The sequence below is a fragment of the Xiphophorus maculatus genome, chromosome 18, assembly GCF_002775205.1.
Source record: "Xiphophorus maculatus strain JP 163 A chromosome 18, X_maculatus-5.0-male, whole genome shotgun sequence".
Classification (NCBI taxonomy): Eukaryota; Metazoa; Chordata; class Actinopteri; order Cyprinodontiformes; family Poeciliidae; genus Xiphophorus; species Xiphophorus maculatus.
Genome location: NC_036460.1, coordinates 25310065 through 25327254, shown reverse-complemented (window position 1 = coordinate 25327254; position 17190 = coordinate 25310065). Strand labels below are relative to the sequence as shown.

The window sequence follows — 17190 nt, the reverse complement described above, 5'->3', positions numbered from 1 at the left end:
TAGTTTGTTGTTTTGTTGCATCTCCTTCTAATTCACTTTGATCTGCCTTGTTGCTGAAAATGTGCTATATAAATAAAATACCTTTACTTACCATAAAAAATGTGAGAACAAAAAAAAATTCTCAAAACAAAGGAGAAGACTTTTTTTATTCTGACATGTTATAAGATACACAAAATTGACGTGTCTTTGTTATTAACTTTCTCGCTCACAGGAATTCGCACTACCTTACAAAAGCAGAAACATACAGTACATTGCAACATTGAATAAAAACCAGTAGAAAAAAAACAGAAGAAAATGAATTCAATAAAATACAAAACAAATATTAAGCTACTAGAAATGTGAGCAATTTCTTAAAAGAGAGAAAAAAAAGAGTTACCGTTTTTCTTTACCCATGAAGTGCTGCTTTGTATTTTTCTCTGGCTTTAGCAAAATAATGTAACATTTTGGGGCAAACAGACAAAACAATAACCCAAAGCTGGAGGCCAAAATGGCGAAGGACTCAACTGCACCTGCATAGTTTCCGGGGGCGCTTACGTAAGCAGGGACGAAAGCGAGCCACACAGCGGAGAAGATCAGCATACTAAAGGTGATGTACTTGGCCTCGTTGAAGTTTCCGGGCAACTTTCGAGCCAGGAATGCCAGCACAAAGCAGAGACACGCCTGGAGGCCAATGTATCCTAAAACGCACCAGAATGCAAGACTCGACCCAACGCTGCACTCCAGTATGATCTTTGAGCGTTCGTATTTGGTGTTTCGAATTGGATAAGGTGGGGCGTCAATGAGCCAGGCGGCACAGATCACCACCTGGACGAGAGTGCAGCTGAAAATAATGGCTCGCTGCTGCTTGGGCCCGAACCACTTCATGATGTTGTCCCCCGGCCTGGTGGCCGTGAATGCAGCCAAAACGACCAGAGTCTTTCCCAGGATGCAGGAGATGCAGAGCGAAAACGTGATGCTAAAGGCCGTGTGACGGAGCATGCAGGACCAAACGGTGGGCTCTCCGATAAAAACAAGAGAACACAGGAAGCAAAGCGTTAGAGCCAACAGGATGAAAAAGCTGAGTTCCGAGTTGTTCACTCGCACGACTGCCGTGCTTCTGTGGTAGAAAAACACGACAAAAACACCGATAGTGAGAGAGGCACCCACTACTGAAATGACTGTCAGGGGTATGCCCAAGGCATCGTAGGCCAAAAACTCCACCTTCTTGGGGATGCAGCTTGTTCTGTCTTGGTTGGACCAGAAGTCCTCAGGACAAAATATGCATTCTACTGAGTCTAGCGAAAAGAGAATAGCAAAGAAAAAGAAAGATAAATGTGACCGTACTATGATCAGTACTTAAGTTGCATTGATTTTCAGTCTCACTTGTCTGATTGCTAATTTTGCCGCTGTCACATGGTACACAGTCAAAGCAGCATACAGGCTCCCCACGACGGACAGCTTTCCTGGAGCCTGGAGGGCAGCTGGGACTGCACACAGACCCTGGCACCTTTACAGGGACAATATGGGTTCTATTAGCAAACCTGCTTTTTTAACAATCAAACTACAGTCATGATAGAAATAAAATGAGACTTCAATCCCCTATTCCATGATGGGACCTTTCAGTTGAAATTGAGGACTATCACAAAAGAAAAGATGATCTGAAAGGGGCTATTGAAAAAAATAAATCAAACTGTATGGGCATGTTGAAGACCATCGCTAAAATACCATCTTTACTGCCTAACGGACTACGTAATGGACAATAATGGGGTCAAATCAGATCCAATCCGTCCTATTCGCCCTACTTACCTCCATCTTAACCTACAGAACTTCAACAGTTGGCATCTGATGAAGGTAAAAACACAGTGTGAGCAGCTTGCCTCACTCTGATGACCTGCCCACATTATTCTTTCCTCCTGGATCACCAGCTCCTCTCCACCAGGCTTAGTCCCGTCGAACAACCCCACGTTGACAAACTCAATACTTCCAGTCGTGCCTCTCTGCCAGTTGATAATGTCATAGTACGGCACCGAGTCGCCCTTCAGGTCGAAGTTTACCTCCTCCCCAGCCATGTCGAACTTCACTTCTTGCAGGTAGTACTGAAGCTAATGGGGGTGGGGGAGAGATTTATAACAGAACAAACAAAAGCAATGGGCTTTATTTACTCCTCATACAACAAATGCTTCATCGTCATACCTGCCAGGGGAGTATCTTGTTGCTTTGAGCACATGAATCGTTTTCAAAAGGCCCGTTGCCAGGTTGACAAAGAAGGAGGTTGTGCAGTGAATGAGCGACTGCGTACACAGCCTTGTATACATTGTAGGCCACCCTGGGGCTGGATGTGTTCATGTAGGCTGAGTGTTGCTTCAGCAGCACCTCTTGCCCTGAACAAACTGGGAAAGGGTTGGCAGAGGACGGAAAAGGGCTGCAGCCATACAGAGCCTCCCACAACTCGCCCACCAGAACATTGTTGGGATATCGCTGAGGGTTGACTGTCTGCAGGTAGTCACTGAGTTGAGCAATGTGACCTTTTCTGACGCCAAAGCCAATGGTGCCCCCCAGGTAGGGGTAAAACTCCCTTCCTGTAAAGACAGACGCCGTGACCCAGGCTTCACTCGCCACCCACTGGATTCCGGTGATGTTCTGCTTCATGTAGTCCCTGAGGAACGGCGTCATTTCCCCTTCGGCTGAGAATACCACCACTACTTTTGCCAAAGAGCGCCGCATGACCTTTTTATTTATTTATTTTTTCAAAATGGAAGAAGGTCAAGAAGTCAAAACAAAAACACAATGCAATCTGTTAACATTTCAACACTTCACTTATGCAAGTAAATCATAACATTTGTAAAGAACAACTTGTTACTCCTTGCATGTTTGGATCACTGCTATTAATTTTACCTTAAATATTTGGACCATATTAAAATCTGTGTTTATGTATCACAGTTATTCTCCACTGAAGCCAAATTATTGTGGAATAGCTTGAATACTTTAATTATGTCTTTTAATTGGTTGCATGTAGTCTTGTAGTAAATCCACATGTTTTCAAAATTCAATTGCAAATGTGTCTCTTTCTCTTAAAAAAATACCTTAACGTTCTAGATGTGCAGAAAAGAAACTCTTTAGATAGGCTTGCTACAGCCAGGACATAACTGCAGATATATAGGGTCAAATTTGTCACTTGTGCTGTAAGGTTGCAATGGTACACACAAATAATGGCTGTGTAAATATTTGGTTTTAAAAGTCATAGTTAAGTACATTTTCATTATCATTCATTAAAGAAAAATCTATAAAATTATGATTTATTTTTACTCCAAACAACAGAAAAACTAATAATCCTTAATTTCTAAAATTAATTCACATTTTTTATCTTCGAAAACTTAAAGGAACTAGAAACCACCTAAAGGGAGATTTAGTTGGATTTTTATTTTGCTATGACTAACTATTTTTAAACACGGCCGCCCTCATATTTCAGAATAAACCGTTTTAAATCACTTTGGAGTTGTTTTGCATAATAACTAAATAGGTGCTTCTTTAAAAATGTACCTGCATAATCTCCAGTGCCCGCTGTGTGTTGTAGAGCAGGGGGATCATTTCTTGGTAAGCTACACACACACTGCTGCCCTGTAACTCTCTCAGTAAACCTTGCACCGCAAAACGCCCGTATTCATGGTCTCCTCGAATGAGCCCGACCCAAGTCCAGTTGAAGTGCTGCAGAAGTTGAGCAATGGCCTTCACCTTTTTCAGCAAGAAAGAAAAGAAAGGCGAGGTAATTTTCCAATAACGTTTGAAAATTACATTTTAAAGATATCAAAATCCACATCAAATGTCTTCACAAAGAATGACTACAGCAAATGATTACATTTGTAAACTTTTAAGATGTAAAATTCCTGACTTCCTCTTTTACATTCCACAAGAGGTAACATACAGTCATACCTGGTAGTCATCATTAGGAATTACTCTGAAAAATGTGGGATACTGTCTTCTGTCGGTGAAGCAGGCGCACGATGAGAAGTAGCTGATCTGAGGGTAAAGGTTAGGGTTAGCTCAAGATGTTGAAGTGAGTGCAAAAAAAAAAAGAAATGCTGTTACCATAGGGATCCTGAATGGCCGCAGGAGTCTGGAAACCACGATGGACTGAGCAGATCCTGATTCCCCGATCACAGCCAGCATCGGAGAGGCTCCAGAGCACATGGGAGAGTCGGCCTCACTCAGCCCGTTCAGCACAGCCAGAGCGGCCCTCTGACCAGTCAGCGGGTACGCACAAGAATCAAAGATTTTGTAACCCAGGGTGTGATTTGGCAGCAGCTGTGTGCTCTCGTTTATCTCCTCCACTGCCAGCCTCATGGTCTGGACCCAGCGGAAAGCCCTGGGATCAAATCTGTGGCTCAGCAAAGATGCAAACACACACACACAGACACACACACACGCCCGCATATTGAACAAAGTAGTTACAGACAGAAATGTTGCTGGGACAGAAGAAACTGTATTTTATTTTTTTACTTTTAAAGAACTAAATAGTTTTCTTTGTCCATAATGTCTGAGAAAACATCTTATCATATTTACAGTCATGTTCTATAATACATAAGTTGCTTAATTTCCACAATCTCAGACAATTACACCATTCAGTGAATCAAGGAATCAAACAAGCATTAAGTAATATAGTAGTAAGATTAACATGGCAATGAATCAGACACAAAAAGAACCTAAAAAAATGTTTGTGCACCATAAAGCAAACATTCTTTACCTCCTAAAACAGAAATGTAATCTCAGCAACTCGACTGGTTTAACCACCAGCAGGTGTATTTAGATCCAAAGTGATTCTAAACAATGGAGAACAAAATCCCCCCGTTTTTAGCAGGAAAAAAAAAACAACATTTCTCCATGACGCTCACCCGTTGCACTTCACTGGTGGTGGTGTGTAGGTGTAGTTCTGATCAGGCATTTCCTGGTTATAATGAAGAGGAAAAATCCCTCCGATTATAAAGTCGCCTTCTGCAACGAAGGCCGGCTGAAAACTGTTTCGGAGAACGCAGTCTTCAGCTGCAGTTGGAGTTGTGGACGTGTATCTAGAAACAGGGGGGGGTGTGAAAGACAAGACACTGACATAGAAAATCAAAGAAAATAAAGCGAGTAGAGGCATGCTGATAGTCATGATCAAAACTCCAGAGAGCTTGGAATTATGCAGCTTATATACAGAAAGCAACCTTGTTATTTGTTGACACAGTGTGATGTAATTGGATATTTAGTAGCCTTGCATAGTTTACTGAAAGTGATGGGAGCAAATGGAATAATTTCATGTGAGAAATCGAAATAAGCCAGTTGAGGTTTTTTTTTAAAATTAGAAAACACATGTATTCTTTGTGACACATGTTTATTTTTTTTTTCTTTGTGGCTGGTATGTGTTAATTCTGGGCAATTATTGTTTTTGTTTTAACTTGACTCAACCCCTGTTGACACACGTCAGTAGACCATCGTATGTTTTCTGATGGGTTTTCATCTACTGCTGACAACAAAACAGAGTTATTGATGAAAAACATAAGATTTATTTTTTTAACTCAGTTTTTATGTACATGTGTGGAATGGATTTCCTAAGCTGATTAAAGACATTGACTTAAAACTGGTAATTGGACAGTGTTATTGTCCATTTGGAAGACATATTTGTACCCAAACCCTAATTCTTTGGCCTCGACATATTGCTCCAATATTTCCACACAAGATTCTTTCTTCATAATGCCGCCCATTTTGTGAAGTAAACAACTCTCTTTTGGAAAAAAAAAACCACTACAAAATGTTACCACCACAATACTTAATAACTGGAATGGGGTGTGTAGCTTACCACTTTTCTTACAGATGTAAATATGATCAATGTGGTTTAATACTTTTATATTTTCCAGGCACATAGTGCCTTTTTACGTTACCGTATACAATACATCAAACATGACAACTAATGTGGTGCCTTAAAATTGGGTCTCTGTCTCTTTAAGAAGCTCTTTCTGAGACGCCACCTTCAGTATATCAGCACAACAATGTTTGCTAAATGCTGCTGCTAATCTGAAGGAGCTCTGTCTTGATTTGACAAGAAAATTGTGAAAAATCCTCCCAGAAGCACTCCAGCTGAAATCTGAACAGATACATTTTTGAATGTGAAGTAGCAGCAACCTCCACCAGTGTACAAAAAAAAATAAAATAAAATTCACCATAAAAGTATTTATAGATATAAATTAGTCTTGCTAAACACACACCTTTGGACTGTTCAGCTCTAACAAGCTTAAAAGCTTAAAAATTAAGAAAACGTAATCAGTTTCAACAACAACAACAACAACATAAAAAGTTTTAATACGAATAGTAATTTTGTCAGCATTATTCATTGGAAAAAAAAATTGTATCACCACCAACTATGTCACAACCATCGACATAGTTGATGGGCGGCACCCTCAGATTATTTTTGTGCCATTTACAGTATAAAAATCAGGCGTGCCCAACTATATTGTAATCTTCTCCGTGTGTGAAAACTGGGGCAGGATTTTTAATTTTCCCTGAGGCAAACATGCGACTGATAGATGCAATTCTCCTTCTCTTTCTGTCTCTATTCAGAGGAAATCATGGCTCATCTGCTCCTCTTGATGGTTGTGCTTTCCTGGGAGAAGAAGAGAGAAAAAGTCTTTATGAGGATGGCGATGTAGTTATCGGGGGTCTATTCCCTTTACATTACAGTCCTGTGTCATCTCCTCTCACATATAATGTAAAGCCTGTACCTAGTACTTATAACTAGTAAGTTCAATGCAGTGACTCGAACTGTTAAAAATGTGCTTGTTTGATTTTGTTGTGCCACTTTTTATAAGAAGCCTGTTATTATCTTTGTCTACAGCTTCAGCGCTCGTGCCCTGCGCTGGATGCAGACGATGACTTTTGCGATCAAAGAGATAAACGAACGCACGGATCTCCTGCCGCGACTCAAGCTGGGTTTCCACATCCGTGACAGCTGCGATGATATACCCGTTTCCCTGAAAGCCTCCTTGCTGTTGGCGAACGGACAGCCAGAGGGCTTGAAGGGAAATGCGGGTCAGGATGAAGCCACTGGTTTAGAGTGCGAAGCTGTCAACAGAACGGTGTCCTCGGTTATCATAGGAGACGCTGGCTCTGGTGTCTCCATGGCTCTGCTCCGAAGTCTGGGTTCTTTCCATATTCCACTGGTGCGACTGTTTGGGTTTCCTTTTGTAATATAATTTACTTGCTGCTCCATTACAATCCGTTCAATGAGTAACCACAATCTTCTAAACCTTCAGTTTTAAGTTTAGGTTTCTGCCTTCATTGTTATTTGATGCTTTCTCCACAAGCAACAAAGGTCAACCATTGTTTGCTGTAATTCTAGGTGAGCTATTTTGCTTCCTGCAGCTGCCTGAGTAATCAGAGGGAATTCCCCACATTCATGAGGACAATGCCCAGTGACGCCTTCCAGATAAAAGCCCTGGCCCAGCTGGTCCGCTACTTTGGCTGGACTTGGGTGGGAGTAATCGGTGTGGAATCCGATTATGCTCGCTTCGCCATCCAGCTTTTCCTCCAGGAATCGGTGCGCTACGGTGTGTGTGCTGCCTACACACATTTCTACCCCGTAGGCCTAAGCCACCAGGCCATTGAAAAGCTTCTGAATGTTGTTCAGGTGTGTTATGTGTGCTGCAACTACTGCATTTTACCTGCTAAAAGGTCCAAATGGTGACAGGTTTCTGTTTTTTATTTAATGCTAAAATATGCTGTTTAATTTTAGCTACAAGATAAGTGATTTGCTTCTCCTTTCTCGTTAGACAAAGTTATGTTACACTACACAAGTAGTGTTTGGTATCATTAAGGAAGTAATTATATGTATAACTCATCCTAATTTAGTGAATTTTAATTAAATACTACCTCCAACTTTCCCATCACCAGATGACTTCTTCAAAAGTCATCATAAATTTTTCTGGTGAGGCAGAGATGCAGGACATCCTCAGAGAGATGCAACGTCGAAACCTGACCGGTTTCCAGTGGATCGCCAGTGAGGCCTGGGCGACCTCCAAGTCGCTGTGGGAAAACTCAGCCAATCTTCTGAAAGGAACTCTAGGATTTGCCATACAGAGAGCTGCTGTGATTCCTGGGCTGCAGCAACATCTTGCGGCTCTCACACCGTCAGCTATTCATCGAATCGCTTTCTTGGCAGAATTTTGGGAGGAAACGTTCAACTGCCGGCTGAACGGATCTGCGAACGCTCACAATCACGGGTTGGGAAGCCAACAAAGCAGAATGCCATGCAAGGGGACTGAAGTCTTACATGACGTTTACTCTCCGTATTCTGATGTGACACAACTCCGGGTTTCATACAATGTCTACAAAGCCGTGTATCTCGTAGCCTACGCCTTGCAAGATATGAGTAATTGCAAAGCTGGAGAGGGGCCGTTCGTCAAAAACACTTGTGCAGATCCAAAGAATTTTAAACCCTGGCAGGTGAGAATGGTTACAATTTGTAATTTGTAGTAATATTTCACAAACAGAAGTTTGACACCCAATGCTCTTATTCCCTTAGCTCCTTCACTACATGAAGCTTGCAAATTTTTCCACACTGGGGGAGGAAGTCAACTTTGATAAGAATGGTGACCCGATTGCTTATTATGATCTGATGAACTGGCAGACGGGGCCTGACGGCTCTCTACATTTGGTAAAAGTTGGTTTTTATGACGCCTCATTTCCCGCCGGAAGCAGCTTGGTCATAAACGATTCAGTGATCATGTGGCCGGTTGGAAAGCAGGTGCGTTCTCCACAAACAGGCCTGAGGCCGTGTTCACCGCTCAGACTCTTCTGTGCCCTGCTGATTGACACATCATTTAAATTACTGTTATTTATGTGCGGCATGCTTTGCTAAATTATTCTTACAGCGTCCTTTTAAACGTCTATTGGAAAATGACCAGTTGTGGTTTGTTAGAAAATTGCCATCCTTCAAATATTCTGAAATGATATTGGTATTATTATTATAAAATGTAAGTATTTAAAAGCCAAGATTTTTAATGGTTTTTTTGTTTGTTTTTTTACATTTTTTGTTGAAAACTGGAGCAGTCAATTACCTTTATAAAACACTTTTAATTAAATAAATATTGCACTGAAGAATGTGTGAATGTTTAATAATGAATAAAAATCTAGAAAAAAAAATCTTGACATTAATTTGTTATGAATATGTAGGTTTAACTACTTGAATCCATGTCAAATCTCAGTACTTTTCAAATATATAGTTGTGTATTCAGTTTTTACAAATATGTTGCTTACATTTTATAAACGCTTTCTATATTTTTGATCAAATATGTGTACATTAGAGAAGAAAGCTGCCTGTTTAGTCATCTTTCTGAGTGCCTGAACTTTGCCTCTCAGGCTCTCCGGTCTGTGTGCAGCAGCAGCTGTCCTCCAGGTTCTCGTATTGCCAGGAGAAAAGGGGAACCTATCTGCTGTTATGACTGTGTGCCCTGTGCCGAAGGAGAATTTAGTAATACAACCGGTATGTCCTGTCTTTTGCTACACTTTTTCACCACTTTGTTTAATCATAAACTTACTTGACTATCCTTAAATTTGGTTACATTAGTTAATTTACTTGGGTATCAAACTAAAATAAGGCCGAGGGTGGAGTTAGCATCTATGGATGTCATCTGGGTTGAAATGAATAAAAGTATTCATTTCAACAGCCCCCTAATTGTCCCATTGCTGTTTTCTGTGTAGCCCACTTCTTGGCTGTCATCCCCTATAGAGTCAGGAACTTACCCTGCTGCATACCTGCAATGATAAAGTGTGCTAAAAGGATGAAAAAATATGAATGGATATTGTAAACGCTGTAACTGTAACTTGACAATAATAGCCTATTTCATACAAAAGCAACTACTAATAGCAGGTAATTCAATTTGCCTAAAGTTAAACAAGCCCAATCTCCAATGTTATTGATATATTGTTGTTAGTGGAATAGGGTGACGTTTGGAGACAGAGCAGAGAAAGAAGGGGAAGGAAACTTCATTCAGATTTTCAAATTGAAGCTCCCTGTCAGATTTTTCCTTCATTATTATTTTTTTCTTATTACAAAAACACGTATTACACAGCGAGAAGCGTAAAGAAATTAAGCCGATGTTGTTAAATAAAATCCTGTCATCTGTCAAGAATGAGTTCTAATTAATTAATGTGTAGGTATATTTTAGCATCAACCCCTCATTTTATTTTTTTAATCTTCAGGGATCAACTGACTGAAAATAAAATGTCAAAGGACGAGTAATATCCTGAAGTGGTCAGATAATTATTAGTCACAAATAATTAGAAAGTAGCTCAACCTCAAATGCTGGACATTTCAAGCAATTGTCATGCTGAGGTGACTGAATCTTAGACGGTGTAGCCGGACTAGTATGATGTGACATACAGAAATGATTGATTGGTGGGATAGTTGAGTTGCATTAGTGTTAATTCTTGAGTAGTGGTACAGAACGTCAGGGCTTATGTGATGGCAGCTTTCAGTCTATCAAAAGAAAATAAAAAAGAATCAGTGGCAGCATGGTTTAGTTGGTGAATTAATTGTGCATACATGGCAAATGCATAGCAAGGCGATGCCAGATTATTTTCCAAGGTAATGTGAATTTCTATGAAGTGACAGGCAGATGTGCAATAGAGTAATGGGAGCAAAAGCACAGTTATTCTCAGGGTCACCTTGTGTAAGGTTTCTCTTCTCTCTCCATATTCAGATTCTTTAGATTGCTCGCGTTGCTCCGGGGACACATGGCCCAACAAAGCCAGAGATCTCTGCATCCCTAAAAGAGTGGAGTATCTGTCTTACCGTGAGTTCATGGGGGTGCTGCTGTGCGCTGCCTCAGTTCTGGGAGCTGGCGTTTCCCTGGTGATCATTGCCATATTCTACACATATAAGGACACAGCACTCGTTCGAGCAAATAACATGGAGTTGAGCTTCCTCCTTTTGGTGTTTCTCACCATATGCTTCCTTGTCGGTCTGCTGTTCCTCGATAAGCCTTCAGAGTGGCTATGTCGGATCAGGTATCCAGCGTTTGGGATCAGTTTTGCACTCTGCCTTTCATGCCTTCTAGCCAAGACAGTGGTGGTTCTAATGGCGTTTAGGTCGAGATTACCAGGAAGTCCTGTCATGAAATGGTTTGGAACCAAACAACAGAGAGCCAGTGTGCTCTTGGGAACCACTGTTCAGGTACTAAAACATTTCTAATAGAGCAATCATTATTCATCTTAGTCTGCAAAAACTACTACCTTTATGTTTTTCTATCTTCTTTTTAAGGTTATTGTCTGTTTTATTTGGTTGCTTACCAGTCCACCTCATGCCAATCACAATAAGGACAACCACAGCTCTACAATCATCGTCGAATGTGCGACTGGTTCAGAAGTTGGCTTCTGGCTTGTTCTTGGATACATTGGAGTCCTGGCTTGCATGTGCCTCGTGTTGGCCTTTATGGCAAGAAAGCTGCCTGATAATTTTAATGAGGCGAAGTTCATCACCTTCAGCATCCTCATTTTCTTTGCTGTTTGGGTTACTTTTATCCCAGTTTACATGAGCACTGGTGGAAAATACATTGTAGCTGTCCATGTTTTTGCTATTTTAGCCTCAGCCTTTGGACTTCTCCTTTGCATTTTTGCCCCAAAATGCTACATAATTTTGCTTAAACCTGAAAAGAACAGTAAAAAATTTCTAATGCAAAGGTAGAACGAAGCAACTGCAACACATTTCAAAAGTGTATAGTCATTTTTAGACTCTACAAAACATTTGTCTGAAGAATCGCAAAATCTGCAAATGGCATGACTGTCATCAAACAATCTTTATCCAGTCGAAGATGGAACATTCCAGGAAAGAAACAAGATCAGACCAAGAACAAGTTTTCCATGGAGAACTTTCAACTTATGGACGGATTCCTGTTGCAGAATTTTCACATGTATTTTTTACTTAGTCCTGTGACTTTGGGTAATTTTGTTACTAAAAGTTCAGCTCATTTATGTCTAACTTCTAAAATTAAAATTTGGACATGAACTATAAATCACTGTTCTACAGTATCTCACAAAAGTGAGTGTATCCTTGACAATCTTTTTTAAATATTTTATTATGTTTTTTCATGGAAGTATTGACACTGGACCAGTGGCTCCCAGTTCTGATCCTCAGGGAACACTGCCCCAAGTGTTTTAAATGTTTTCCAGCTTTAACAAACCTAATTCATGTAACTGCAGTTAATAAAATAAAAATAAAGACTGTTAATCAGCCATCAATTGAAATCAGGTGTGTTAAGGCAGAAAACACGAACTATAAGAAGACTGCCAACACCCTGAAACTGAGCCCGAGACTATGAAGCTGTTCCACTCAGAACAAGCCCTGACAAGGAGAGATTGAGCCTCGGCGTCATATTCAAAGGATTTTTATTTTTAAATAGACATATGAGCGAAAGACTATGTGGATTTTTTCACCTTCATTTATTAAACAACATATAATTAAATATCTGACTTGTGTTTTTTTCTTCTTCAGTAATTCACATAAGTTGCACAAGCCCCTAAATGTGCGAACGGCAGAGAAACAACTTACCGTTTCAGGAGAACTGTTAATCCACTCTCGTATGTGGATAAGCTAACTAGCCTGAACATTCATGGCAGACTAGGAGTGGAAAACTAGCTGTAGCGCAGCAAAGAGAAAGGGAGAGGATGTGAGCAGCGCACACAAGAGGATGATTGACAGTGTTAAAACCCTCCTGGCGCTGATTGGTTGTTTCAGACCAGGAGTGGCATATGTCATATTAGAACCACAAGTAGGCGGCTCAATCAAGGAGGTCAATTTTTTCACAGATGACCTGCCTCCTATTGTCATGAAATAGTGACAGTTTTAAAAAATATAAAAAAAGACACATAATTCATCTCTAATTGATGAAAAATATGATGTTCCAGTTTGGTGAAGGGCCTTTTTAGATGGAAGTAGACTACCTTTCCACATTATGGACTTGTCTAGGTGTGTAGAGTAACATGTTATCTCAAACTTCCTTGTTTTTCTGCTTTGAAGTACTGAGCTCTGCAACCAGGAAGCCTTTATGTATAAATGATTACCTTCTTTGTCAAGGAGGCTAAACTGTCTAATTCTACACGCAATGAGGAAGAAACACCATGAACAAGTAAATAGATTTCAGACGGGCTAAATATTAAATTGCTGCCTTCTCCTGGGTTTTGCTGAGATTCTGACGTAATTGAATATGAAACAGATTATTTAAAAGTTACAGCGCTGCCTGACAAAGATCTACAAAAATGACCTTTTCTTTCAGGTTTGGAGTATTCAGTTCAAGGTTCATATTCATGTTGTAAAATAGTGGGACCACCAGAAAGTATGAAAGAGGTAACCATTAAATTATTGACAAGGTTTTTTTCACCTCATAGTAGAAATATTGTAAAAGTCAGCAGTTAAACATTATGCTCTTTTGTAAAAACACTGTGCATGCACATATTTTCCCCCCAAAAAGTACATTGTTATTTCCAAATAATTCTTCATATTTATATTTGTAGGGAAGATATCCTCATTGAGATTGGAACCAAAGTCAAATTTCTTATTTTTGTTCACAAAATTGGAAAACAAGGTGATTCTGTTTCTAAATTTTAACATTTTTATTTCCTTTTTTTATTACCAAGTGAATTTAGTTTTTTTTAAAAATAAACATTAAGACACATCATGTGATATTTTAACTTTATTGTGAAATAAATCATTGACAGTTAATAAATTATACATTATTATCAGAGCAGTGAGATATGATGAAAAATAGATTTTTCTTTACAATAAACAATAAAATATTAAACGCGTGAAAATTAGCTGTTTTTATACGTTTGTACGACTGTAGACATTGCTACTCAATATGGAACATTTGTATATTTTTGACATTATAATAACTATGCACTATAGTCACTATGCAGCGATTTATTTACAGCAAGTGCCTCCATGTGTATTAATGTTCAGTATTCATCCAAAATACTTTGGAACGCCTTACTCATACACTGGAATTGTGAACACATTGTGAATTTGATATTTTCTTTCCAAACTATATTTTCTACTAGCATTTAATCTCATAACATACTTTTTTGTGTTTTTCTCTGGCTTCACCAAGATTATGTAACATTTCGGTGCAAAATTGCTTATTAATAAACCAAATGCCGATGACAGGATTGCAAATATCTCCACAGCTACTGTGAACTTTCCAGGAGAGCTGACATACGCTGGGATAAAAGTGATCCAGACGGCGCAGAATATCAACATGCTGAATGTGATACATTTGGCTTCGTTAAAGTTATCGGGCAGTTTTCTTGCTAGAAATGCAAGGATTAGACATATCACTGAAAGAATCCCGATGTATCCCAGTACTGCATAGAAAGCGACCTCTGACCCCGTGTTGCATTCCAGCACGATCTTCTTATTGCTGTATTTGAAAACCCTGTCAGGAAACGGTGGATTTAGCTTCAGCCACAATGTGCAGATAATTACTTGAATCAAAGTGCAGGAACAAACAATAATTCTTTGCTGGATCGGACCAAACTGCCCTACTGCTGGCTTGTTGTTGGGGTGTGTGACTTTGAACGCCGTCACGACAACGATGGTCTTCCCTAGGACACAGGAAATGCAAAGTGCGAATGTCACTCCGAAAGCGGTGTGGCGCAGCATGCAGGTCCAGACTGTGGGCCTACCGATGAAGGTGAGAGGGCAGAGAAAGCACAGGAAGAGAGAAAGCAGCAAGAAGAAGCTCAGCTCGGAGTTGCTGGCTTTTATTACAGGAGTTTCCCTGTAGTGGATAAAAACGATCATCGTGAGCAGAGACAGGGAGGCGCCTAGCAAGGCCACGACTGTGAGCGCCACTCCCATGGGCTCATGATACGCCAGAAACTCGACTGTCTTTGGAATGCATCCATCTTTTTTCTCATTGGACCAATATTCCTGTGGACAGGCTGTGCAGTCCAGTGCACCTGTTAAGGGGGGGGAAAAAAGAAACACAAGTTTCAGATAAAATGGAATACATTTTTAGCAAGCAAAATAAACCAAAAACACATATTAGACTTTGTACCTATGAAGAACTATGTAAGTAAATGTGTTTCTCTTAACTCACGTCTACCTGTAAAGTTGGCTATTGTTCCTTCTGCACATGGAACGCAATCAAAGCAACAGACTGGTTTCCCTCTGATTTGAGCTCTCCTCGTCCCTGTTGGACAAACATTAGAGCACAGTGATGTGGGAACCTGAAGTGGGGAAAAAAAAAGAAGAACAATCATGTAACAACATATAATAAATCTGGTATAAATCATTTCTGAGAGACTTATGCTTAAAAAAAAAGTTACACTTCTTCCTGTCCTCCACACTATTTTGTCTTCCTCTATGCTTAGTCTGTACTCTCCGTTTTTAGTGGATGTAAAGTGACCCAGGGTCACATGCTCAACCTGCCCGTTTCTGAGCTGCCAGTTAATGACGTCGTAGGAAGCAGGCGGATTGCCATTCTCGTCAAAAAACACATCGTCTCCAAACTGGTTCCTGAAGTTTACTCTTTGCAGGTGATGGGTAACCTAAGAAGAAGAAAAAATGTCATGTTAAAACTTTTAATTATTTCCTAGCAACAGGAAGCCCTGTTGGAGTTCTTTTGCAGAATTGCTCACCACTGTTGGATGAATTTCAGATACATTCAAACATGGCTTCACATTTTTTTCTCCTGCTGGTCGGCAGAACACCAGCTGGTGAAGAGCATGTGCAATAGCATAAACAGCTTTGTACACGTTGTAAGTCACTCTGAGCTGTGAGACATTGAAGAACATATCCTGGGTGTGATCCATCAACGTCTCATTGCCTGCGCATATTTTAGCTGCACCAGTGTCCGATACATTTGAAGAAGGTTTACAGCCAACCATTGTCTCCCAAAAATCCTTCACAAAAGGCTCACTTGGATCTCTGTAAGGGTTAATATTCATAAGAAATGGATATAGATTTGGGATGTTCATCTTCTGAACGACAAATCCCAACGCTCCGCCGAAAGCTCGGTACATTTCCGGCGTGGAGGGCCGTGCAGCTGTTATCCATGCTTCACTGGCAATCCACTGGATTCCTGTGATGTTCTGCTTCACTATCTCTCTCATCAAAGGGTAAAAGTCACCCTCAGGAACAAAAGCCAGAATGACTTTGACGGTTGACTGTTTGATCATTTCTACAACTTTCAGAATTTTATCCAGCGGATAAGTTCGAAGAACCGTACCGATGAAGGCGATGCAAATCTTTAGTTTTTTAACCTCCTCGGCGAACGCAAGAACCCCGTTTCGTCCATAGTCGTTGTCTGACTGTATGGCTCCAATCCACTCCCAACCAAAGTGCTTGACCAGAGCTGCCAAGGCTTTGGCCTGGAAGTAGTCGCTGGGAATTGTTCGGAAAAAAGTTGGATATTTAGCTCTGTTACTGAGACAGGCACATGTTGAGAAGTAACTCACCTACAACAACAACAACAACAACAAAAACAACCTTATTTTCAATCACACAAAAAATTTCACAAATCAGATAATAAACTGTGTTGTTTTATCTCATACCACTGGCACTTGAAATGGTCCAAGAGTTTCAGCAACAGCTAAGGACTGAGATGATCCTGACTCTGCGATAAGGGCAGATATTGCTGGAGGACAAGGGGAAGTCGCCTCCATGCCATCTGGTTCACTTCCCAGTGTTAAAGCAGCACGCACGGTGTTAGTAGGAGAGGCACACGAGTCAAGGATCCGGTAGCCAAGAGAAATGTTTGGAAGGAGAGCAGGATCTTTGTTGATCTCGTCAATTGCAAATATCATCACTTGGGTCCATCGAAAAGCACGCAGATCAAATCTAAACAAACAAAAAAAATCAGGAAGGGTCCAGGACAAGATTAAAGCACACAACATGTGTAAAGTTAACATGGAGAAGCAGATAACTGTTACCCTTCACACATTACGTCAAGAGGCTCCATCTTAAATGAAGAAGTGTTTGTTATTTCTTTGTTGAAAACTGGAAAAATCCCCCCGATCATTATGTCACCTCGCTTAAACATGTATGGCATGTCGAACTTTCCCGTCACCTCACAGTCATAAACTTGTCCGATGCAGAAAGCACACAAAATGACAAGAGTCGCTTCCTGCATGTTTGTGCTGCATTGGCAAACGGAGACGAGGGCTGAGCTCTTATAACTGCTGAGT

General features: G+C 40.4%; 3 protein-coding genes across 3 annotated transcripts; 1 reads left to right on the top strand and 2 right to left on the bottom strand.

Moving 5' to 3' along the window:
• Positions 1–372: 372 nt before the first annotated feature.
• Positions 373–4918, bottom strand: LOC102221731 (extracellular calcium-sensing receptor-like). The gene is made up of 8 exons (XM_023351720.1): positions 4869–4918; positions 4066–4354; positions 3910–3996; positions 3520–3711; positions 2173–2706; positions 1857–2081; positions 1363–1486; positions 373–1274 (listed from the first exon to the last, which is right to left on the bottom strand). The coding sequence occupies exons 1-8, from the start codon at positions 4916–4918 to the stop codon at positions 373–375; spliced, it is 2403 nt and encodes an 800-aa protein (XP_023207488.1).
• Positions 4919–6854: 1936 nt separating this feature from the next.
• On the top strand, positions 6855–11692 carry LOC102221470 (extracellular calcium-sensing receptor-like). Its single transcript, XM_023351950.1, has 7 exons — positions 6855–7169; positions 7349–7636; positions 7900–8451; positions 8531–8752; positions 9367–9490; positions 10710–11182; positions 11270–11692. The coding sequence occupies exons 1-7, from the start codon at positions 6870–6872 to the stop codon at positions 11690–11692; spliced, it is 2382 nt and encodes a 793-aa protein (XP_023207718.1). The 5' UTR covers positions 6855–6869.
• Positions 11693–13990: 2298 nt separating this feature from the next.
• LOC102221207 (extracellular calcium-sensing receptor-like) lies at positions 13991–17045 on the bottom strand. The gene is made up of 7 exons (XM_023351719.1): positions 16936–17045; positions 16558–16843; positions 15924–16461; positions 15643–15845; positions 15352–15552; positions 15108–15231; positions 13991–14961 (listed from the first exon to the last, which is right to left on the bottom strand). Exons 1-7 carry the CDS (start codon positions 17043–17045, stop codon positions 13991–13993), a joined length of 2433 nt encoding a protein of 810 aa, XP_023207487.1.
• Positions 17046–17190: the final 145 nt, after the last annotated feature.

Coding starts and splice junctions, on each gene's coding strand:
- LOC102221470 (XM_023351950.1), top strand. CDS start 6,870: ATGCAGACGATGACTTTTGCGATCAAAGAGATAAACGAACGCACGGAT. Junction 9,491..10,709: donor AGAATTTAGTAATACAACCG/GTATGTCCTGTC, acceptor CTCCATATTCAG/ATTCTTTAGATTGCTCGCGT. Junction 11,183..11,269: donor TCTTGGGAACCACTGTTCAG/GTACTAAAACAT, acceptor CTTCTTTTTAAG/GTTATTGTCTGTTTTATTTG.
- LOC102221207 (XM_023351719.1), bottom strand. CDS start 17,045: ATGTTTAAGCGAGGTGACATAATGATCGGGGGGATTTTTCCAGTTTTC. Junction 16,462..16,557: donor GACCATTTCAAGTGCCAGTG/GTATGAGATAAA, acceptor TTGTTGTTGTAG/GTGAGTTACTTCTCAACATG. Junction 14,962..15,107: donor AACAATAGCCAACTTTACAG/GTAGACGTGAGT, acceptor CCCCCTTAACAG/GTGCACTGGACTGCACAGCC.
- LOC102221731 (XM_023351720.1), bottom strand. CDS start 4,918: ATGCCTGATCAGAACTACACCTACACACCACCACCAGTGAAGTGCAAC. Junction 3,712..3,909: donor TTCCTAATGATGACTACCAG/GTATGACTGTAT, acceptor TTGCTGAAAAAG/GTGAAGGCCATTGCTCAACT. Junction 2,082..2,172: donor ACAAGATACTCCCCTGGCAG/GTATGACGATGA, acceptor CACCCCCATTAG/CTTCAGTACTACCTGCAAGA.